Genomic DNA, 23,011 nt, shown 5'->3' on the forward strand with positions numbered 1-23,011 from the left:
AGATTTAAAGGAAGAATCCAGTGAAAGTTTTAAAGCAGCGAAAGTTCGTTTTGGAAACTCGGCGATCCTGTCTTTTCCTAATCCACATCATAAGGCTGTTCTATGTACTTCCACCACTTCTGCCCCGCACATGGAGAATCCTAAAAGGTGCAACCGGGAACCGGACGTATAACTAAAATTCTGCAGCGAGCCTCCGCTACCTGTTTCGTTTCTAATGGCACCAGCAGCAGAGACCACGATGAACAGGGTTTGCCGTAGAGATAGGGAAAAAAGCACGCGCGCCTACACACACGGACCTGTTTGACTTGTTGCTCTCTCTCCCTCTCTTTGGTTGAGGAGGAGCCATACTTTGAGCTCCTCCCTTGTCTCCAGCCACGCTCCGCCTTCCCGTTTTCCGAGCCGCTCTAGCCGCCCTGGCCCCACCTCTATCTTATCGAGGGTGACCGATGCTCCGTCTTCGTTGGAACGGCCTTTGTCGCTGCTGTCGGCGGGTCGCGCGCGCGCACTCATGAATAATCAAGAAGGGTAATGAATATTCATCAGCTCCTCGAGCCCCGGCGGGCCCGGGCATAGCGGAGCGCGCGGGTGGGTGGGTGCTCGCACGTGGCTGGCCGGGACTTTGCCCCTGGGGAGACACTCCTGGTCCGGGCGCAGCTCGCTCATGGCTCCCAGGGCAGCAGCGCCGGGAAGCGCCCGGTGAGCGCGGCTTCGGGTTGCCAGGGGCGCGGTGGGGGCGCCGGGCGGAGGGTTTGGGGTGCTGGGCGGAGGTGTGAGGGGATCGTGACCCCCGTTTGCAGTACAGTATTAGGAATCAGGCTGCAGAAAAGGAGCGGAGGCTGCAGAGGGGCGAAAAACTCCCCCTAAACTGCAGGGTCCTCATGCCCAGGTACTCTGGCTTTGTTTTGGGGTTTTTTTTAGAGATTTCTGTACAGTACCACCAAAATATTATATATATATATATATATATATATATATATATATATATATATATGCATATGCATATGCATATATTTGTGTGCACGTGTTTGCATTTTTTGGGCGTGGCAGCAGCTAGACTTCGGAACTCCCTGCCTATTGATATTAGGCAGGTGCTTTCACTGCTGTTTTGGGGGACTGCTTGAAACATTTTTGCATAGACAGGCCTACCCAATATATGTAGGACGTTGGATGTGTGTTTTATTCTGTTTTTAGTTCATTTTAATTTAGTTTTGAAAGTTTTAAATTGTTTTTAACTGTTTTTACCGGCAACTTTCTTGTTTAGTTCTTTATCGTAAACTGCTTTGAGAGTTCTTCTTTTTTTCTTTTGCAGTTGAGCAGTGTATACATTTTTTGACGCAAAGAAATATAGTGCTTAATAAACAAAATCATTAAAATAGTCCACGCCAAGTTATGTAAACAGGATAATTAGAAACACCCTAAAGGTGATGCAACCCATTTTTAAGTAAAAGCCCAGCAAAAAAGGTGGGTTTCTATCTGGTGTCTGAAAGAATACAAAGGGCAGTTGCAGGCTGTCCCCCTTTTGGGGTGGGATTGAGTCGCATTTCAGTAAATTCAGGTTGCACAATTGTAACTGATTGGGAGGTCTTGCGGACCAAATCCGCTTCCTCAGAAGATCAGACTTTTGTGATAAGGACAGTAAATGAGGAAAATGGACTAGGAAGTTTGAGATAACTTGCTCTAATGCAATGTCATATCAGGCCCCCTGCAAACAGATCAGAGTGAATGCTCATTAAACATTGCTTAATCTCCCTGCAAACAAATCAGGATGAATGCTTAATAAATGCCCATCTGGAAGTACTTGTAGGAACTACCCCTGAGTTTGCCAAATTCCCCCCTTAAATCCATCTGAGTGGGTGGTCATCACCACACTCCCGTGGCAGTAAATAGGCAGTACACTTAAGGTGCTCAATTTGCTTCAGGTACGTTCTTTCTTTGTAATGTTTAAAACAGCCCTGTAAGGTAGGTCAGTGCTATTATCTCAGTGTTGCATATGGAGCTGTAGAGGCTAAGAATCTATTGCCTAGTAAATTTGTGACCGGTGTCGACTGAGACTTCCTGGTTCATAGCTCAGTCTGTTAGCTGCCTCACTACATTGCACTACACCTGTCAGTATGCATTGAAGAATGTGATACGCTACCAACATGTTTGAGATTACAAAAGTGTGGCTTGAGGGTGTTAAGGGGTGCATTAAGTGTTTTCAAATCTAGGTGAGGAATTATGGGGCACCTCTGGGATGAAGGGCATCCAGGAGGTTCAAATACAGTGGTGCCCCACAAGACGAATGCCTCGCAAGACGAAAAACTCGCTAGACAAAAGAGTTTTCCGTTTTTTGAGTCGTTCGGCAAGACGAATTTCCCTATGGGCTTGCTTCGCAAGACGTTTCGTCTTGCGAGTTCTTGCGATTTTGTTTCCTTTTTCTTAAAGCCGCTAAGCCGTTAATAGCCGCTAAGCCGCTAATAGCCGTGCTTCGCAAGACGAAAAAACCGCAAAACGAAGAGACTCGCGGAACGGATTAATTTCGTCTTGCGAGGCACCAATGTAGTATAATGGTCAATGCTAAGAATGCACATGGTACCCGTTTTAGCTTAATGTGGTTTATTTGCCCATTAAGCATGCTTTATAACCACTCAGGTGTGCTCATAATTATGTATAAATGTAGTAAGCAGTAGCTTTCACTGGAGTCTTTCTTACAGGTGAAATATATATTCTGTTTGTGAGCACTTAACTGTGATTGATGGTGGTAATCATCCCAGATAAAAATATAGGGCCTGATTTAATTAAATAGTCGCACCAGCAGGAGCCAGCACAACAAGGCCCATTAGTACAATTGGACTTCCCCCTTCTCCCTCCCGTCCCGGCCAGATTGGCTCCGCAGGGCCAGAAGAACCCCCAGAATAACAGCAGGCAGGAAAAGGAAACATGGTTCTGCCTGACAAGCTGAAATGTTTTCCCAGACAGAATGATTGCAATAGTGCAATGTTGAATTGTACCCACAGACTCCAAGGATATCATTGGCCTCATTCAGTACCTGCTCTTTACCAACAGGTCCCAGCGTGGGTTATAGCAATTTAAAATTCAGAATTAAACAGCTAAAATAGGGTGGGACCTGAAAATACACATCTCAGATGTCAAAGACCAAGGCAAAGAGCATTTGCTGAAAGCTGTATAGTGAAAAAGCAGGAAGAGGAGACAAGAGTTAGGAAGAAAAGATGGAAAGGAAATTAGGAAAGAGATAAGCTTTGGAGTTGAGAGGGAGGTTATGGGAGTTCTGGGGCTATTGTATGGCTGCTATGAAACCTAATCATGTTTAGGTTTAGAAGACTTGTAGGTGAGATGCCCAATGGAACATCAGGCTAACACAAAGAGAGAATGAGATCCCTCATTAAGGCCATAGGGCAACCACTGAGAATAACGAAACAGAAACAAGAACTTGGGACACAATGGTGGTATTCACAGGACAGTCACTCCCATGTGCTTAGGAAAGAGGAGCTGAAAATAATATTTAAAAAGCAAAGGAATCAAGCTTAGGTATTCATCCTTTGATATCTCCCATGAAGAGTTTTGCATCTCTCAGCAAAACCCTCCCAGTGAACTATCAGAAAGTAACAATGACATTTTAACTTACAGCTCGAGCACAGTTTGGCTTATCTATTTATTTCAGCTACTTGAAAGAAAGCTGAAGTTCTTCTCATTTCAATAGTGTAAGTAGAGTAAAAACTAGTAAGGCTGGCAAATCTGTTTAGAACATTTCCTTAGATGCTGGTGCTGCTGGTTTCTTGGAGTCGGAAGCAGGAAAAGTGTGTGATGCAGGGAGGGAGTTGCGGCAAAGAAGTTTAATTTAAGCTTCAGCAAATTAGTTGAAAGATCAAGTCACACAGCAGGTTATATTTTCCCAAGGAGAAACAAATAATTCCCCCATTGATCCCTGCATTTGCTTAGGAAGACGGGTGTGTGGGGCTCTCTTTGTTACTGTGAAGAATTAGTTTTTTCACATATTTTATTTTTCATTTATTTATTGCATTTCTATCCCACCTTTTTATTCATGGGGCTCCAGGTGGCATACACGGCTTTCCTTCTCATTTGTTCCCCACAACAACACTGTGAGAGGTAGTGACTGGCCCAAGGTCACCCAGTGAGAGCTTCATGGCTGAGTGGGGATTCAAACCCTGCTCTCCCAAGTCCTAGTCCAACACTCTAACCACTACACCACACTGTCTCTTCCCAACATACTATGCACTAAGCTCCTGAAGGAAGGATAGCATACACATCAGATGGTTAAAATTCCACATGGCTCTTCCTTGTCTGAATCTACCCTTAGATTCCTTCCTGTTATGGAATCAGAACCCACACAATGAGCTTTGGATTTCTTTTCTAGAGCACTTTAGTACATTTCCAACTGAGGATACACCTCTGGCCTTCAAAGAAAAGATCCATGCTGACAGAGAGGATTCTTCATTATTGCCGTAGGGTAGATTACTATTGGAGTATCGGGGTAAAATCTCTCCCATTCCTGTTTTCAGAGGATGATTCCAGAATTTCATTTGGTTACAGCCAGTCTGAACTGAGCAGACCTTTGTGTGTGGCTTGCGTGCTAGCTCAATAACCTGGCTGTTTTTGAATCTGTTCCTTCCAGGCCTCGGCCCCAGCTGGACCGGCAGTTTCTCCAGCGTTTTCTGAAGATCCAAGAAATTTTATTTCCTGCATGCTGCTGCAAGAATGTACTGATGTTCCTAACCTTGCTCATGGTTGCTCTGTTGGGTAAGTGAGTCGATGGCTAAGAAGGATTATCTCAAGCAAGTCCTTTTGTGATGTGCCAGGACTCTTGTCAATGTATATGGGAGCACCCTTGGAATTCATCCCTTTTCTCTTCCCCACCCTTTACCTCCCCTAGAGCAGCTGGTCATTTACCAGGTGGGATTGATTCCCAGCCAGTATTACGGAGTTCTGGGGAACAAAGACTTCCATGGATTCCAGCAAGTGACAGCAGTTGCACTGATTCTTATTCTACTGAACTCTATGGTAAGTGAAACCTCTTTTTCTTACAAGGAGATGAGAGCACATGCAATGCAATTTGTCATGGATGCTTTAGTGGAGATTCCTGCATTGCTAGGGGGTTGGACTAGATGACCCTTGAGGTCCCCCCACCTCGAAAATTCTATGATCCCGTGATACTGCCTTGCTCCTCACATGTGTATCCTGAGGGCCAAACGACACGTTAGCTAACGACTAATCACACTTTTTAAAGGCGTGCTTAACACTGTCACTTTTATTTTGTTCATTTATTTTATTTCAACTGTTAAAGGTCTTCATTTTACAAATCATGGTTTTTTTGGTAATGTTTCCATCGTATGAAAGCTTTGGGCTGCTTTATTACCTCACAAAAGTGGCTATCCCCAGGGATGGTGCAGTTAAGCCAGGACAGTCAAGTCACCGATTCCAGCCATAGCAATTCAAAAGATTCTAAGGCACATCTTCATCTTGCAAACTGCTCTAAAATCTTGTGATAAAGGGTGACATAAAACAACAATAACAACTCTTCCCTCACAGTTTCTAAGCTGCGATGGAAAAAGCTAATCTGGCTTGGGCCTCTCAGCACTGCTTTCTGGCCACTCTTTTCTGGAAGGTGCTGTTTACTGTAAACCCGTCTGGACTGTTAGCTGTTGTGAAGAGCTTTTTATGTCAGCAGTCGGACAAGGGGGGATTCATCTAATGCTTTAAATCAGTTGCTTTGAGCAGAGGATGCCTTCAGACTAGAAGACTTTATCCGGGTCAATGTGTTCATGCAATCCATGGTTGGGGAATCTCTGGGCTGCTGGCTAAATTAGCCCCACCAATTTCGCATGCCCATTTCATTTGTTATCGGTGGGGATATAATCTCACGCTGTTTAAATTTGGTGCAAGCCTGTTGGGATTGGCTCCGCTCAGGAAGGTGGGAACATACCCACTTGATGTCATATGACATCGTAAGTGCAGTTGTTGGACCACAAGAGTAGTCATAAATGCTTTTCTTGCCTTATTCTCATCTCCTCTCCCCATTGTGAGTCTCACTTCTCTCTCTTCTCAGCTGAAGAGCTTTGACCAGTTCATCCGCAACCTGATGTATGTGAGCTGGAGGAAGACTCTCACAGAATACCTCCATGGCTACTACTTTCAGGGCCAGGTGTATTATACCTTGAATATTCGGCATGAGGAAATCGATAATCCGTAGGTGGCTGGACATGATTCGAGCTTCTCCTGGCACTTTCTGGCATGTTTTGTACACCCCTCAGCCTTGATGAGGGCTTGCTTTGTTGCTCCCAATATATGTTGACCTGCTTTGTTTTTCTCTCCCTAGGGCAGAGCTTTCCAAACTGTGTCGGCTGCAATGTGTAGGTGTGTCACACGAATGCTCCCCATGCTCCTCCCAGGGCTGGAAAGGGGTTAGTTTAACCCAGGCATCCCCAAACTCGGCCCTCCAGATGTTTTTGGGACTACAATTCCCATCATCCCTGACCACTCGTCCTGTTAGCTAGGAGTGATGGGAGTTGTAGTCCCAAAAACATCTGGAGGGCCAAGTTTGGGGATGCCTGGGTTAACCTCCCGTTTGCTAGGAAAATTGAATTACTGAGTCGCAAAATGACGCACGTCTAAAAAGTGTGTCACCAACATGAAAAGTTTGGAAAACTCTGCTCTAGGGAGCCATGGACTTTTCTTTAGATGCACAGGGAAGTAGTTTGAATATCCAGCCAGATGGGCGGGGCATAAATAATAAAATTATGATGCTGATGATTACATTTTGAGTACATGCTCTGTGCTCCAGCCACTGGGTTTTAGCCAGTGTTAGTCCTGCTCAGAGTAGACCAACTGAAATTCATGGATGCAACTAACATTGGCCCATTAATTTTAAAGGGTCTACTCTGAGTAGGGCATAGTTGGCTGCAACCCACCAGGCAGGACTCAAAGCAATAGTTGTTGTTAGCAGAAGTCGGTGCCGTGTGTCCCACTAGTGCTACAGGCCTCCTCCCACTGAATGTCCCAACCATTGGCTTGAGTGGGGGTTCAGGAGAACCCCCCAGAACAGCACATAGGGTGGGAGTTGGGGTGGAATCAGTCTGGCAAGTGGAAATGCTTGGCCTGACAGATTGACCCCCCCCCAGCACAATGCTGAATTCCACCCACTATATTTAAAACTAAAATGCAAACTGCAACAAACAAATGTGGGGTGGGGTTTTTTGTCCATATCTAATTGGAGATGTGTAAAGAGGCTAACAATAGCAAGATGTGAAAGGGCTCCAGTTATTTAAACTATTGAAATTTAAACTGCTTTAGAGGACAGTTTCCCTGTATTGCTTTAGTTTGCGGTTTTTGAAACGCTAGAATCACATTAGGACACTAATTGCTTGAGATTCTAGTGCCCTCGAGAAGTTTTGGACTACATCTCCCATCAGGCCAGGCCAACATGGATGATGGGATTTGTGACCTTGCAACGACTGGACAGCACTAGGTTAGGGAAGGCTGTTGTTTTATAAGACAAAATGGACCTGCTTGTGAGAAGAAAATTGAAGAGTACTGATAACTGGATTAAAGTACGTCTGATTAAAGTACAGGCTATCTGACATTGTGGTGTGATCCTTGGGTTGCAGCACAATTAGGATTTGCTTTGTCCATAGTATGGAACAACTATAGGTGCAATTCTGTAGCTGTTTAGATAACTCGCAAGAGATGGTTAAGGTTGGAGTTGCAAAGGGGAAGCTACAAACATAATAATGACTTTATTTGACTTGACGTTGTGCAACAGGAATTCTAAAATGCAGCTTTTGTTTCCTGAAAATAACCAGCAGTTGAATAACTCCAATTCTTGGGTAATGTCAACTCAGCAGTGATTACAGCAAACTGATACCAAAAACAAGTACTTGTATAGAGCAGTGGAATCAGTTCTCTGCTGGAGGACTCTAATATTTGAGGAAGGAGAAGATGGAGTGTCCCAACAAGAAGGTTTATAAGATAAGGCTGGAAGGCTCCCCATTGGGGCTGTTGTAACAGCTGATTTCTTGCATGCAGCAGGAGGTTGCATAATAATAATAATAATAATAATAATAATAATAATAATAATAATATATTTATACCCCGCCCATCTGGCTGGGCTTCCCCAGCCACTCTGGGCAGCTTCCAAAAAAATATTAAAATACTGTAATACATCAAACATTAAAAGCTTCCCTAAACAGGGCTGCCTTCAGATGTCTTCTAAAAGTCTGGTGGTTGTTGTTCTCTTTGACATCTTGTGGGAGGGCATTCCACAGGGAGGGCGCCACTACCGAGCAGGCCCTCTGCCTGGTTCCCTGTAACTTGGCTTCTCGCAGTGAGGGAAATGCCAGAAGGCCCTCGGTGCTGGACCACAGTGTCCGGGCAGAACGATGGGGGCGGAGACGCTCCTTCTGACTGACTTTGAGATCCCTTCTGACACTGTGATTCTGTTCCAGTAACCAAACTGGTTTTTTTTTTGCCAGCTGTTGTTTAGCATTGATTTGCAAGCTACCTAATTGATTGCATTGATTTGCAAGCCTTAAAACTGCATAACTACCCAGCTCTGATTCTGTGTGGACGAACTGTTCTGTTCCTAACATGTTAACTTTTCTTATGCTTTGCTCTTTCTGTCATAGCAGTCCATGCAAATTTAAATATCCTTTTTATTGTGCAGAGATCAAAGAATCAGCCAGGATGTGGAGAGGTTCTGCAAGCAGCTGAGCTCCATGGCCAGTAAGCTCATCATCTCTCCCTTCACGCTTGCATACTACACCTATCAGTGCTTTTACAGGTAGGGGCAGTCTTCACCTAGCGAGAGGGATGACCACATGCTTAGGGGCAGCTTTTGTCCCAGCTGGAGTACAGCATAGATGAGCCTCTAATATATTAGAAGGCAGCCTTCCGTTGACAGTTTTGCTAATCTCTCTCCATTTCTCTTGCCTAGCACTGGCTGGATGGGCCCAGTGAGTATTTTTGGATATTTTATCATGGGCACAATTGTTAACAAGATCCTAATGAGCCCCATTGTTTCAAAGCTGGTGCAGCAGGAGAAGCTGGAAGGTGATTTCAGGTGAGTTTATTCAGCAGGTCTCATGATCAGTTTGACCCTGAAAATAGCTATACTCTGAAATGATGTGTGTGACACTGTTCTTTTCTCGTTTGCTGGTTGTGATTTGTGTTAAGAGAATCCTTTATAGAAGTCTTCTTAGGATATGAACTTCCAGATACACTGCTGCTGCTGAAGATGAGGATGTTCATACACATAAACCTGGCTGTTAAGTCCTTTGCTGTCTCTTGCTATAGTAGAGTTCTGTGTCTGCTCTCCAGCCTAAGTGATGTATATGGTTTGGGGAAGGGGCCTTGGCTCAGTGGTAGAGCATCTGATTTATATGCAGAAGGTCCCAGGTTCAATCCCTGGCATCTCCAGGTAGAGCCAGGATAGATCCTGTGTCTGAAACCCCAGAGAGCTGCTACCAATCACTGGTGATAATATTGAGCTCAGTGGACCAGTGGCCTGAGTCATTCTAAGGCAGAAATGAGAATGGGTTTTGCAGAGATGATGATTGCTCAATCCCAAAAAAATGACCATTGAAGCAAGTGTTTTCTGGATTTAACAGGTTTAAGCATATGCAGCTACGGGTGAACGCCGAATCTGCTGCTTTTTACAGGTAAGTAAGTGGACATTTCACTTTTTAGTATTTCTTTACTGTGACGCCTTTGGTTCCTGCGAGTGTTGCACAGTTTGTGTTGAAGTGTATCCCACAAACATCTTGGATAATTAGCATTTCTTCCCATCTCCTGTTCCCAGTTGGGCTCCACCTTGGTGGTGTTCAGGTTTGTTTGTTTTTTAAGTGTAAGATTAGTATTCATCACTACATAGTTCACTTTGATAATTTGGCTAGATAGCAGGATGTCTATCCATTCTGTTCTCTATTCTCCACCCTCACACCAGTTCACCCATTGTTGTTGTTTGCCGGTTACTCGGCTCACAGAACACCCCACAGTTATGAAAGCAAGAAGAGGAGGAATAACACCAGCAGAGCAGGGTGGGGGGAGAAAGGCAAGCGGGGAAAAACAGAAGGAAAACAACACACGCCATGGCCACATGAGGTCACTGTTGTCGTTGGAAGTCTCACAAGAGTTCAGAAAGTGTGGATTAGGTGTATCAGTTGGTTGTCTCCTCTTCACGCACTTTCCTGGGAGAAGTTGTATTCATGCAGCAACCAATCGCCACACCCGTTTGTCATCCTCTAAATGCGCACACATGCATCTTACCCCCAGGTCCGTGGGAATGATCACTGTCCAGACTGACTGTGCGCTACTGTCCTGCTTTTCAGAGCTGGGGAAGTTGAGCACATGCGAACCAACCGCAGGCTGCAGACCCTCCTGCAGACCCAGAGGGAGCTGATAGGCAAGGAGCTGTGGTTGTACAGTAAGCAGAACTGGTTTCCTTCATCCCCTCCTTCACTCGTTACACAGGGAAGGAAGCTTCTAGATTTCTGCCGTGCAGAAAAGACATTTGGGAAGTGGCTGTTCAAATGGGAACAGAGAACAAGTTTATGAACCAATGAGGGAGAAAATGGGTTCTACTGGAATCCAGACCAAAATGGGGTCATTCTGGGCCTTCACAGGAGTGCCTGAAATGGCCGAACAACAAGGCCTTGAGACTGAACTCTGGGAAAGAATAGTAGCAGCAAGGAAGTAGGCCAAGCAGCACTTTGGGCCTCATGGATTTTGCTATCTCAGGCTCTGTCTCCCAGAGGAGCTGTCTAAACATTTTGTTATTGGGTACTGAGTGCTGAACTGAAATAGATTGTCCTTCTAACTGACAGTTATTATCTTGAGTAGCACTGTTAACTGGCTTTGTTTCCAGAGAATATGTTCCTGATAAACTTTTAAAACATAACACAAAAAACTGTGTAGATGTAATAATGGAATACTGAATGGCTTCGTTTATGTAAAATATGTAGAGATTTATGATATGCAAAATGAACCATGGAAAGAGAAGGGAAGTCACTGATATTTTAAGGGTGTTTAAATGAGTATTCTAAATTGTACAACAAAAAAATTAATAAGAATGTTATACATATACATATCGATATCTATATCTACCTATCTATCTATATATAAACTGTGTAGATGGAGGTCCTAGATTAACTGATCTGCCGGCATTACCACTGTATTGTCTTTTTTCTGCTTAGTTGGAATCAACACTTTTGACTATCTGGGCAGTATCCTGAGTTATGTGGTGATTGCTATTCCCATTTTCAATGGAGTTTACGCTGATCTGGATCCAGCAGGACTGAGCTCTTTGGTTAGCAAGGTAAGCTTTTTGCAGCATCATAGCTCGGCGGAAGAGCGCATAATGTTTTGCATGCAGAAGGTCCCAGGTCTAATATTCCTACACACTGACCTGTGATGTCCTGTAGGCTGTAGTGCCAGGAGTAACATTTCCTCCGTGATCTTACTGGTCTACAGGGAAGCAATTGGTCCTTCATTTAACCTGGCCCTGAGTTGTTCAGCGCTTTAAACATTAGTAACAAGAGCTTAAGTGTAGCCTGATAGCTGATCGGCAGTCAGTGACGTTCCCTCAGTCCAGGTGGAATATGTGGGAGCTCAGGTGTTCTAGCCACCTCTGTGTTGTTGCTGCCCCGTCTAACACTGCAAACTGTTATGCTTTCCTGGCATGGGGCTTTTGACCACATAATAGCCTTAAACAGCTGAGGACCGCAATACCTCAAGAACCGCCTCTCCTCGTATGAACCATCCCAGACCCTGCAATCATCATCTGAGTCCCTTCTTTGTGTGCCTCCTTTGTGAGAGGTCCGGAGGATGGCAAGACAAGAACAGGCCTTTGCAGTGGTGGCTCCCCGCTTGTGGAATGCTCTCCCCTCAGGGAAGCTCACCTGGAGCCTTTATTATTATTATTATTATTATTATTATTATTATTATTATTTAATCTTTATTAATTTAAAATAAATACATTTATGAAAAAAACAGACGAACAAATAAATAAACAAACAAACATACAATCAAATAAACAAATTGTTAGGATATTTCCGTTCCACCTTAAAAGGGAGCAGGCTTTGTGAGTCACAGAGTCTGCGCATGTCCTGTTCACAAGATGTTTATGTTTGCTATTGCTTTCGATTTCTCTCTCTCTGTCGGAGACACTGATGCAGACAGTCATGTCTTTCTCTGTTCTGATCAACACTGAATAATGCTTGTAAATAATGCTCTCCTGAGTGCGACTTCTGCTGTCAATTATCTGCTGACAGAGTGTGCATGAGCTCTGGAATGTGGCAAGATATTTTCTAGAAACTCATGTCGCTAATCGATGATACTGCGTGCCTACGGGAGATTGATGGATCGTCCGGCACACGGCTTGGGGCCATGATGGACTTTATCTCCCTGGCAGTATCCCAACACAAATAATAGAAGAATCAAACAAACAACCATGCTATAAGAAACAACAAGATTAATATAACTATCATCATTTATACTCCTGGTACTGGTATAGTACTCCTGGTACTATAAAACTTATAGAGAAGAAAATTAAAAATGACTTCCAATTAATCTCACTATACTTTATCTATCCATGACCTTACACCGCACAGTTACATATTTCTTATATAGTTTCTTTTTACTTCCCTACAAACTTATATTTATACAATACAATACAGGGATCGGAGAAGCTCACCTGGAGCCTTTGTTACAGATCTTTTGGCGTCAGGCAAAACGATTGTTTTCGCTTGTTGCTATGTTATGTATTGTTGTGTTTTTTATATTGTAACCGGCCCTGTGACCCTCGGATGAATGGCGGCATAGAAATTTAAGAAATAGTAAATACAGTGGTGCCTCGCAAGACGAAATTAATACGTTCCGCAAGCCTCTTTGTCTAGTGGTTTTTTCGTCTTGCGAAGCAACCCTATTAGTGCCTTAGCGGATTAGCACTATTAGCGGTTTAGCGGCTATTAAAGGCTTAGCGGATTAGCGGCTATTAAAGGCTTAGCGGATTAGCGGCTAAAAGGCTATTAGCGGCTTAGTGGCTTAGAAAAAGGGGGGGAGCGGAAAAAAATCGGAACACTTTCAAGACGTTTTCGTCTTGCAAAGCAAGCCCATAGGGAAAATCGTCTTGCGAAGCAGCTCAAAAACGGAAAACCCTTTTGTCTAGCGGGTTTTCCATCTTGCGAGGCATTCGTCTTTCGGGGCACCACTGTAATAAATAGTAATTGGAAGTGATGAAGAGGAAGTCAGTCCAAAGACAGGGCCAGACCACCATAAAGAGAGAACAAATGTGATACCTCAAGCACTACTGGTGGCGGTTTTATTGGTCTTTTGGGGAGATGGCACTGTTTTTAGGGATGCTGTCCCTTGATATCCCAAGTAGAAGCTGGGAAGGAGACCAGCAAGAGCACACAACTCTGCCACAGGCTGTGTGTGTTGCTCCAGCACCCTAAAACACTGCACACCACCATACATAGGTGCATACACAGAAGCACACTCAATCTGTACTCCACATTTTTAAGGAGTTTAGTCCACATGTTGAATTTTAAATTCACCATGCAATGCAGTCATTCACATAGATGCCTGCACCTGTGTATAGCGTAATGTGTGAATAGCCTTCCTGCTGGGAGTTTGCAGGTACAGGGCAGCAAGCTTATCGTGCAGAGAGTTAAGGCAGCAAATTTATTGCTTCATCTGTTGTGGCATGAGATCCTTCCCTCTGTAAAGAAGATGCAGCCTAATTCAGGCCTGGGAGCGAGCCTGCCATAACATAATCCATTTAGCCCAACCAAACAGTCAGGAACTAATCGCAGAGGGATAAAAATAGTTGAGCCTGGCATTCCTCACTGTGCAGCAAGAGGCTTCTTTAGAACAGGTCTGGCAGCCTCGTGGGAGCAAAGGTGGACCTTGGCAAGATCAGCCTGAAGCTAGATTGGAAAAGCTGTAGGCTGTTGTTTATATGTGTATATATATATGTGTGTGTGTGTGTGTGTGTGTAAGTGTATATATGAGGGACGCAGGTGGCGCTGTGGGTTAAATCACAGAGCCTAGGGCTTGCCGATCAGATCGGCGGTTCGAATCCCCGCAACACGGTGAGCTCCCGTTCCTCGGTCCCTGCTCCTGCCAACCTAGCAGTTCGAAAGCACATCAAAGTGCAAGTAGATAAATAGGTACCGCTCCGGTGGGAAGGTAAACGGCATTTCCGTGCGCTGCTCTGGTTCGCCAGAAGCGGCTTAGTCATCCTGGCCACATGACCCGGAAGCTCCCTTGGCCAATAAAGCGAGATGAGCGCCGCAACCCCAGAGTCGGTCACAACTGGACCTAATGGTCAGGGGTCCCTTTACCTATGTGTGTGTGTGTGTGTGTGTGTGTGTGTGTGTATGTATGTGTGTGTGTACACACACACACACACATATATATATATATATATATATATATATATATATATATATATATACATATACATTTGCTTCTCCCTTGCTGGCTTACTCAGCGAGAGCCCTTTGTAGCTGAGCTCATGCATGCATACAGTGGTACCTCGCAAGATGAATGCCTCGCAAGAATGAAAACTCGCAAGACGAAAGGGTTTTTTGTTTTTTGAGCTGCTTCGCAAGACGAATTTCCCTATGGGCTTGCTTCGCAAGACGGAAACGTCTTGCAAGTTTCTTTCCTTTTTCTTAACACCGTTAATACAGTTGCAACTTGACTTCGAGGAGCAACTCATAGAACGCGGTGTGGTAGCCTTTTTTGAGGTTTTTGAAGACTTTGGTTATTTTTGAAGCTTTTCCAAAACTTTTCCGACACCGTGCTTCGCAAGACGACAAAACTCGCGGAACGAATTAATTTCGTCTTGCGAGGCACCACTGTACTTGCTGGTGAGTGAGCCGGGTACCAGAATCCCTGCTCCCTGGGGCAGCTGTGTTTCCGTGTTACTCGTTTGCAATAAATCAACAAACCTGAGAATCTCAGTGCTTCTCTTTTTGCCTTTACCCTCCTAACTGTGGTCAGTGTTTGCTGAAAGCTTAGAAGACAACAGGAGGCTTTTGCAGGTGGCTTGAACAGATTCCTGCCATTACCCTCACCACCCACCCACCCCAAGTGTTATTTTTCTTTACCAAAAATGGCAATCAGACTGCTAAGGTTTTGCAAAAGTTTTGACCCACGTAATTGCTTTTGCAAAATGATCAGTCCACCTCAGGGATCAGATAATGGTTAATTCTGCTACCAGCCAGGGCGACAAACCACTCCTCTAGCTGATTTTGAGGCATGAAAATGTGGGAGCTTCTTCTTGTATGTTTTTGCTTCCCAGCCCTTGCTAATGCTTGGCTTGTGTGTGATTTGTCTTGCAGAATGCCTTTGTCTCTCTTTACCTCATTGGCTGCTTCAGCCAGCTCATTGACCTCTCCACCACTGTGTCTGACGTAGCTGGCTATACACACAGGTAAGTCCTCTTGCCTGTTTGAGGGGCACCTATGTCATAATAGTGAGGGCCTGTGTGTGTAAAAAAAAGAGCACCTGCTTCTTATGGATCCATCAAAGGTATAAACAATGCAGGAGACTCCTGTGTCCCAGTATGGGTCACTAAGTCGGTCTCTCTTCAGAGACATCTTCAAAAGAAACAAACAAGGAATCTCCTTTCCCCATTAGGCATAGAATGTCAAATATATTTTGTTGTAATCTTTGTGGCTGCTGCAGCGGAGAGAATCTGAATTTTTCCTCTTAGATCAATTAGCAGGCTGGTTTTTCAGCCCATGTGACAGACTATGTACGTTAGGTGACCATTACTATCCTGCAAACAATAATTCACTGCTTACCAGGTTTTAGTAATATGTTCATAAACCTTTTTCTTTTCCCTTGTGGAGATTAGGCTTCTGAGTCTTGTCATTCAGGCTAGTTTGCTGCTTTGGGGCATCACTGCTACTCCTTGATTAGCAACTTTCTTGTGGTTTTTTTTTTGTAGAATTGGGGAGTTGCTGGAGATGCTGTTGAAACTTTCCAGGAAGCAAAATGACTGTGACTCGCCAGGCAAATGGGAATTCAACAGGTGAGTATCTCTAGCTAACATCAAGCATGGAACGACAGTTTTCCTGTTTTTGCTATGGTGTTTCTTGTACCACCGAGTGGTGAACCTAAAAGGCAGCCAGACACCTTGGCCACTGAGCTGTGATGTTTCCTTCTACTTAACTTTCCTCTTTTCTTGTGGTGGGGGCACGGATGCCATCAGCGTTTCCAAAGAGGAGGTCGTCTCAAGCGACACAGCTTTCCTCCTGGAGAAAATCTCTCTCTCTGCTCCCTCTGAGAAGCTGCTCATTAAGGATCTAAACCTGAGAGTCACACAAGGGAACAATCTACTGATCACCGGGAACACAGGGACTGGGAAGACATCTTTGCTGCGTGTCCTCGGTGGCCTCTGGGAGAGCAAGCAGGGTGAGTTCATCAGCCTCCCTGAAACATCCCTTTGGTGAAAGGGGGCCCTTGCAGCAGATTGGAGGGTGGAACACTGTTGACCCATAGGTTTGTGGAGCAAATGCTGCATTAGGACTGTTCAGGAACGCAGATGTAGTCTCTTTTGTGCTTGAGTTCTTAGTGATATTGCCCTCCCCAGTGCAGACTTAATGGAGGCCTCGGCCCAGTATACCTGAAGGAGCGTCTCCACCCCCATCGTCCAGCCCAGACACTGAGGTCCAGCACCAAGGGCCTTCTGGCAGTTGCCTCACTGTGGGAAGTCAAGTTACAGGGAACTAGGCAGAGGGCCTTCTCAATAGTGGCACCCACCCTGTGGAACGCCCTCCCATCAGATGTCAAAGAAATAAACAACTATTTGAAGTTTAGAAGACATCTGAAGGCAGCCCTGTTTAGGGAAGTTTTTAATGACTGATGTTTTAATGTATTTTTAATCTTTTGTTGGAAGCCGCCCAGAGTGGCTGGGGAAACCCAGCCGGATGGGCGGGGTATAAATAATAAAATTATTATTATTATTTATTATTTATTCATGGCCACTGCCATGGACATTGCATGGCACTGCAGAACTAGGCAAACCACTGCCCCTTAGCCCCTATCTCTTCCCCTCTGCCACCCCAATATGGGGAATTATACTAGCCTGCTGTACAAGGTTGTTGTAGGAAGTATTGAGATAGCGGCCTTGGCACATTCAAATTGTGGCTTATTAAGCCAGGTTGTGCATGAGCTCCATGCACCCTTTGCTCCTTCCTTCATGCAAGTGGCAATATGAGCCAGACATGGGTTCGTATTACAGGCAGACTGGGAAGCTACAATTAATGGCTTTCAAGCGAACCAAGATATGAAGCCAAGGTTTAAAGTTAGCTTACAAATCTTTCCTGGTTTGAAAACTTATTAACCATAGTTCCTGGTAATGGGAGGTTCTGGTTTCCTGTTGTTTCTTGGCTTGCTTCACCATTTGCACGAAGGGAGGAGCAAAGCAAGAGCGAAGGGGCACAGAGCTGGTTTATATTCTGGTTTATTAGGCCAGCGTATGATTGCGCAGACTAGATCAATTCCAAGTGTTAAGTTCAAGTTTGTTACCGAAGTGTTGGATCTTAGACTTATGTCTCTGTGATTCCTTCTGCTGGGTCTCTGCAGGGGACGTCCACATGCTGACTTGCTTTGGCCCCCATGGGGTAGTTATCCTGCCACAGCGGCCATTCTTCACAGATGGGACCCTGCGGGAACAGGTAAGTCACCTCGGTGCCAGATTCCTGGTGGGGGGGGTGGTCCTCTGCTCACCCACAGACTAGTTTGGTGACAGTGGCAATTCTAAAAACAAAACAAAACATACCTGTTACAATTGCTGCAAGCTGAGTTGCCAGGAAATGGCCTGCCTTAATTCAATACATGGGGCCGGAGGCCTATTAATGTTTATTAGAAAGCTCTTAGCAGAGAGAGTATTGTGGCTGCTTCCATCTTTGTACAACTGTGGTGGAGACTCATTTGGAGTATGTGTCTGGTTTATTTGATTTAGGTGATATACCCTCTGAAGGAAATCTATCCAGTTTCGGGTGAGTGAAAATGCACTGGAAGTCTTGTGCCCAAATGGGCTCCGATTGCTTCGGCTTTTCCTGTGCTTCTGCTCTTCTCTGCAGTGTGTGTGTGTGTGTGTCCACGCTGCATGAATCAGCATTGCGCTTGCCTGGGTCGTCTTTCAGTAGCTTTATCTATTTTCCTGCAAAACGTAGCTGAACCAGGATATTAATCGCAGAGGAGTGTTCGGTCTGTGGAGTGGTGCAAAATGTCCTTTCTTGTGCTTACTTGGCATGGAGGCTGTGAAGCGAAAGGAACCTTTCAGTTGGTTATATGCACCCATTAGGTCTTGCCCAAACTTCAGCTTGATCCGAGCAGTTTTATGCTTGTCCCATGCTTTTTGGCCCAGATCCCAGAGGTTTTCTCTTTGCCCTGCCATGCTTGCTTTCCCCAAGAACCCCCCCCCCCCTTTACCACTGAATCGGAGCAAAAGGCGGTAAAAATCAGGTTTTCCTAGGGGGAAGCAGGACAAGCCTCTAATGTAGCAGAGATCAAATGAGTACTTTGCATGTGTGAAGCAGTCCTGGCGATGATCAAATGGTGCCCCTGTGGTGGAGAAAGCTAACTTTGTTTGGGCCGTCTGAAAGTAAAACTAATCTTTATTAGTGAAAATGAAGTTCTCAGACCAACTGGAGCCCCTAGGGAGACATGTTCTCTAAATAAAGCAATATAAAGAGGCATCTGTTCTCTGCTTCCAGATAGTCTGGAAGATCATCTGACTATAAACCAAATTAATATATGGTAAATAGAAGCCCGCAATTACTTTGTAGGTTGTCAGGCCTTCTGCTTCGCTTCTGTCTCAGTGATTACTAACTCCCCTATTTGGATTAAGTTGTTCCTCCAATAGATGCATGTTCGATTTCTCCAATTGCCTACATCTTCATATTGGGATACCTAAATTAAAGGGTTGGTGTGATATAAATCCAATGCTACCAAATGTTTTAACCATGTTTCAAAGATAGTTTGGTAGATTCCAGCTACCAAATGTTTCAACAATGTTTCAAAGATAGTTTTAGATTCCAAGAGGAATGCTGATTAAACATGTTTGGTTTATGTTCATTAAAGGTTTTAAAGCAGATACTGAATGGTCACCTGTTAGCGATGTTGTAATAGAAAATTTCCTGCATTGGCAGGGGGTTGGATTAGGTTGGATCTTCCTCCTCTCTGATTCTTTGTTGTTGCCAGTGTTGACACTCAGTATTATGGAGTGCCCTGCTGCTTGCCCCACACACCAACACCCATCTCAGTTTCCCTCTCCAAGATGACAACATCTTCCTGCTCCCAGTCTCAGTTTCCCTTAAGACTGCTATTCATCCCTGCCTCCGTTTCCCTTCCTCGTAATTTCCCTCTTTGTAACCCAACATCTCCACGACCACAGTGTGTTCTTCCTGAGCTTCCAAACCTGCAAAAGAGTCATGGTCTCTTCCCCCCTCCCCCATATCTCCCACCTACAGCTTCCCACCAAAAGAGCTACAATATTTCTTCTCCACCTCCTTCCTTCTGTCACCTGACAGAAAAAGCCTTCCTTGGTGTCAGGAAGAAAGAGGAGGATGAAAGTACTATTCCTAAAAGTTCTTCCCATAGGAGATAGACTTCTAGAGTAAGCTCAGAAGATGTCCACCTGAGCTGAAAGTCCATCTGTTAATTGGCTTCCTCCCATTGTTATGTACATTATGTGGTGATACATCCTATTGATAACTTGGCATGGGCTTCCACATGATATGTTTAGGTTTGAGCTATTAGCTTTTCAGATCTTCTAAAGCATGATCAAAGCAGCCGAACCAAGTGCAAAGAGGTCCCTGTCCCCTGATGACCCATCTTCAGAGTGACCCTTCCCCCCACAGTCCTGTTATCATGAATGTAATTCCTTGCACAATAGGGTCTTCGGATGATGAAAGGATTCTGAGATTCCTGGAGCTGACTGGGTTGGTGAGTTGCCGAGGGAATAAATGATGCACTTTGATTTCTGTCCCGATTTGGGGATAGAAAGTGGCTATAAAAGCTCAGCAAGGTGCACTGTAAATGTCTATGGGTCATTCCTAAAAAGGAGGATGCTGGGATTGCCAGGAAGCCCCACTGTTTGACCATGGAGGTTTGGATCAGTCCAAAGAGTAATGTGGGCTCCATGAATTCTGAGATGAATGTAGCTCTCAGTATGTGCTATCTTGTATTCCGAAGCCTGTGCAACTATATTAAAAACTGCTTCCAAAGGTGAGCTCTGGCTCATATTAAGCCCTGGTTTATGTACATTGTATGAGCAAAAACAACAGAAGTTCTGATGACGATGATGATTACATAGAAGGCATGGGAGCAAAACAAAAATGACAAGATGACACTAATTACAGTGGTGCCTCGCAAGACAAAATTAATTCGTTCCGCGTGTTTTTTCGTCTAGCGAATTTTTCGTCTTGCGAAGCACGGTGTCGGAAAAGTTTTGGAAAAGCTTCAAAAATCACCAAAAACCTCAAAAAAGGCTACCACACCGCGTGCTATGAGTTGCTCCTCGAAGTCAAGTCGCAACTGTATTAACGGTGTTAAGAAAAAGGAAACAAACTTGCAAGACGTTTCCGTCTTGCGAAGCAAGCCCATAGGGAAATTCGTCTTGCGAAGCAGCTCAAAAACCGCAAAACCCTTTCGTCTAGCGAGTTTTTCGTCTTGCGAGGCATTCATCTTGCGGGGCACCACTGTACCAGCTGGCAATGGGTGGGCAGGAGTAAGACAGAAAATGTCTTTATGGCTGTGTCCACCTGTTGACCAAGGCTGGAATAATTTGTTTTTCATCTTCTTTTTTATGCAGTCTGATTTGCTAGCAAGGACAGGTGGCTTGGACCAGCCAGTGGACTGGAACTGGTAAGGCTGCTTAGTGTGACAGTGGGTCTCCTGTTGTTTGCTGTGGGTCGGTCTTGAGCTGCAAGGTTGTTCTAATCACAGATTGTTTTGCCTTTGCTGCAGGTATGATATTCTGTCTCCAGGGGAGATGCAGAGGCTCTCCTTTGCCCGACTTTTCTATCTCCAGCCTCAGTATGCAGGTGAGGAAGGTATTTCTTTCTGAGTTCCTTAATTATGGGACTCCCTGCTTTGCTTTTTACCTTGACCACAGACAATCCCTGGATAGCCAGTGTTATGAGATGGAATCTTGTGCAGAAGAAGGTAGCACAAGGGCCATTGGCTACCTGTTGACTACTGCCTGTGATCTCACTGGTGGCAGGCACCACAACTTCTAATCTAACCATCCCAATCTACCTCTTTTCCTCATCTTTGTAACTGGCTTATATTTTCTTGCTGCTTTAGAGGGTCAGAACTCTCCATTGTACCAGTCCAGTATGTAGAGAGTGTTCAGGTTGCCTTTTGTAATGGAAAACGACTGGTGAACAGCTATCCGTTTGCAAATTTGTCCTGCTTTATTCAGGAGGAGGAGACTTGGATGGTGCCATATTGAGGGGATTCCCGTATGGGTGTCATTGTTGTTTTTTGCTTGCAGTGCTAGATGAAGCTACCAGCGCACTCACAGAGGATGCAGAGGATGAGCTGTACAGGATCTGTGCACACCTGGGAATGACTCTGCTCAGCGTGGGACATCGCAAGAGCCTGGAAAAGGTAGGGTGGTGTGGAGCCAATCTGTCTGAGCAGAACTGCTGGGACAGATAAGGTTTTATTTTCACGGGGCCAGTGGTGGGTGGGTGTGGATGGCAAAATCCCTCTTAAAGCCATAGCTCTCAGTTTCTGTACTTACTCTTTCATTTCAGTTTCACAGTTGGCGTCTGAACCTGTACGGAGAAGGTAAATGGGAGCTCAGCAGAGTAAAGAAAGACTGAGCCACTCCCTGACTTGTCTTGGACAACAGCAAAAAAGAATGCAACTAAGGCCTCAGCTGGGTCACATACCAAAGTGCCTTGAAATAAACACACCTTTTACAGGAAGCATGGATCTGAAATATTTCAGGACTTCAAAGCCAGCAGGTGCGTTAAGGCTTCTTTGACCCAAAGGCCTCCAACTTATACTGTGAAAGGGCAGGGGGATTTAAACTCCTCCCCCCCCCACTTTGCCTTTCTGTATAAATGGCTACCAGTCCATTGTTCTGACTGCTGCGTCTCTCGCTCAAGATCTCTCCCAGAAGGAAGGAAGAGGCCTTTGCTGCTTCCATCCTTGCAACTTCTTTAAGTGAATACAACTTTGAATAACATTGAAGCAGTGCTGGCAGTGAATGGAGCAGGATCCTGCTCGTCTGAGACTGAGAAGGATGTATTTGTTTCAGTATTAGAGCTTCTGCCTCGTTGCCACAGCCAGGAGCCTCCATGTGGGAAGATCTCTGTCTCTGCTGTGCTCAGGGGGCTGCCTTGCTCTTGGTTGCCCACAAGTGTGAAAATACATGTCTGTTTTGGAAGTTTACCAGAAGCATATATTATACACAGATTTCCCCTTCACCCGATGAACCTATTTTTGTTTAAATAAGCGTTTATTAAGGAGCCTGAAAGTGCTGAGGATCTCAGGCCTTCATACCACAACAGTGAACTTCAGGCTTCCTCAACCTCGGCCCTCCAGATGTTTCTGGCCTACAACTCCCATGATCCCTAGCTAGCAGGACCAGTGGTCAGGGATGATGGGAATTGTAGTCCCAAAAACATCTGGAGGCCTGAGGTTGAGGAAGCCTGGTGTACTTCCTCCACATCTTTAATTTCCATGGAGGGTCAGCATTTGAACCAGCAGAGCAGTTAGAAGGCATGTGATTGACAAGGCTGCAATACATTCAGTAATATTACATGCAGTAATTAATATCTGCAGCTGAGGCAGGTGTCCAGACGGACCTCACTGAAGTGTCTCATTGAGACAGCTGGAAATGCTGTCTAGCAGAGAATCTGTGGGCTAATGCCAACTGCAAGGGCTACTTTCTTTGGACTGATTTGGACTTTTTTATTGGATTAGAATAATAAAAGGGAAAAGTGACATGAAAGACAAAGCTTGA

The 23,011-nt window shown here is 44.9% G+C and overlaps 1 protein-coding gene and 1 long non-coding RNA gene across 7 annotated transcripts in view; both read left to right on the forward strand.

Moving 5' to 3' along the window:
• The window catches only part of LOC308596228, a 51,876-nt gene extending 28,871 nt beyond the window's left edge, over positions 1 to 23,005 (forward strand). Inside the window, exon 3 of the long non-coding RNA XR_014012415.1 lies at positions 22,662 to 23,005. This is a non-coding gene — a long non-coding RNA (uncharacterized lncRNA). The remainder of the gene's footprint in view (positions 1 to 22,661) is intronic.
• Positions 494 to 23,005, forward strand: ABCD4 (ATP binding cassette subfamily D member 4). 6 transcript variants are annotated; one of them, XM_081208844.1, is made up of 19 exons: positions 494 to 525; positions 4,634 to 4,758; positions 4,892 to 5,019; positions 6,065 to 6,204; positions 8,678 to 8,794; positions 8,948 to 9,073; positions 9,621 to 9,671; positions 10,341 to 10,435; positions 11,205 to 11,326; positions 15,360 to 15,451; positions 15,971 to 16,054; positions 16,235 to 16,437; positions 17,611 to 17,702; positions 17,990 to 18,026; positions 19,928 to 19,977; positions 20,846 to 20,898; positions 21,001 to 21,077; positions 21,530 to 21,645; positions 21,795 to 23,005. In XM_081208844.1, the coding sequence occupies exons 1-19, from the start codon at positions 509 to 511 to the stop codon at positions 21,861 to 21,863; spliced, it is 1,794 nt and encodes a 597-aa protein (XP_081064970.1). In that variant the 5' UTR covers positions 494 to 508; the 3' UTR covers positions 21,864 to 23,005. The 6 variants fall into 6 exon arrangements, with proteins under 6 accessions (XP_081064970.1, XP_081064973.1, XP_081064969.1 ...); XM_081208843.1 differs by lacking the exon at positions 494 to 525 and adding an exon at positions 647 to 696; XM_081208845.1 differs by lacking the exon at positions 494 to 525 and adding an exon at positions 864 to 886.
• Positions 23,006 to 23,011: the final 6 nt, after the last annotated feature.

The sequence above is a fragment of the Podarcis bocagei genome (assembly GCF_964188305.1).
Source record: "Podarcis bocagei genome assembly, chromosome: 1".
In the NCBI taxonomy this organism is placed as follows: Eukaryota; Metazoa; Chordata; class Lepidosauria; order Squamata; family Lacertidae; genus Podarcis; species Podarcis bocagei.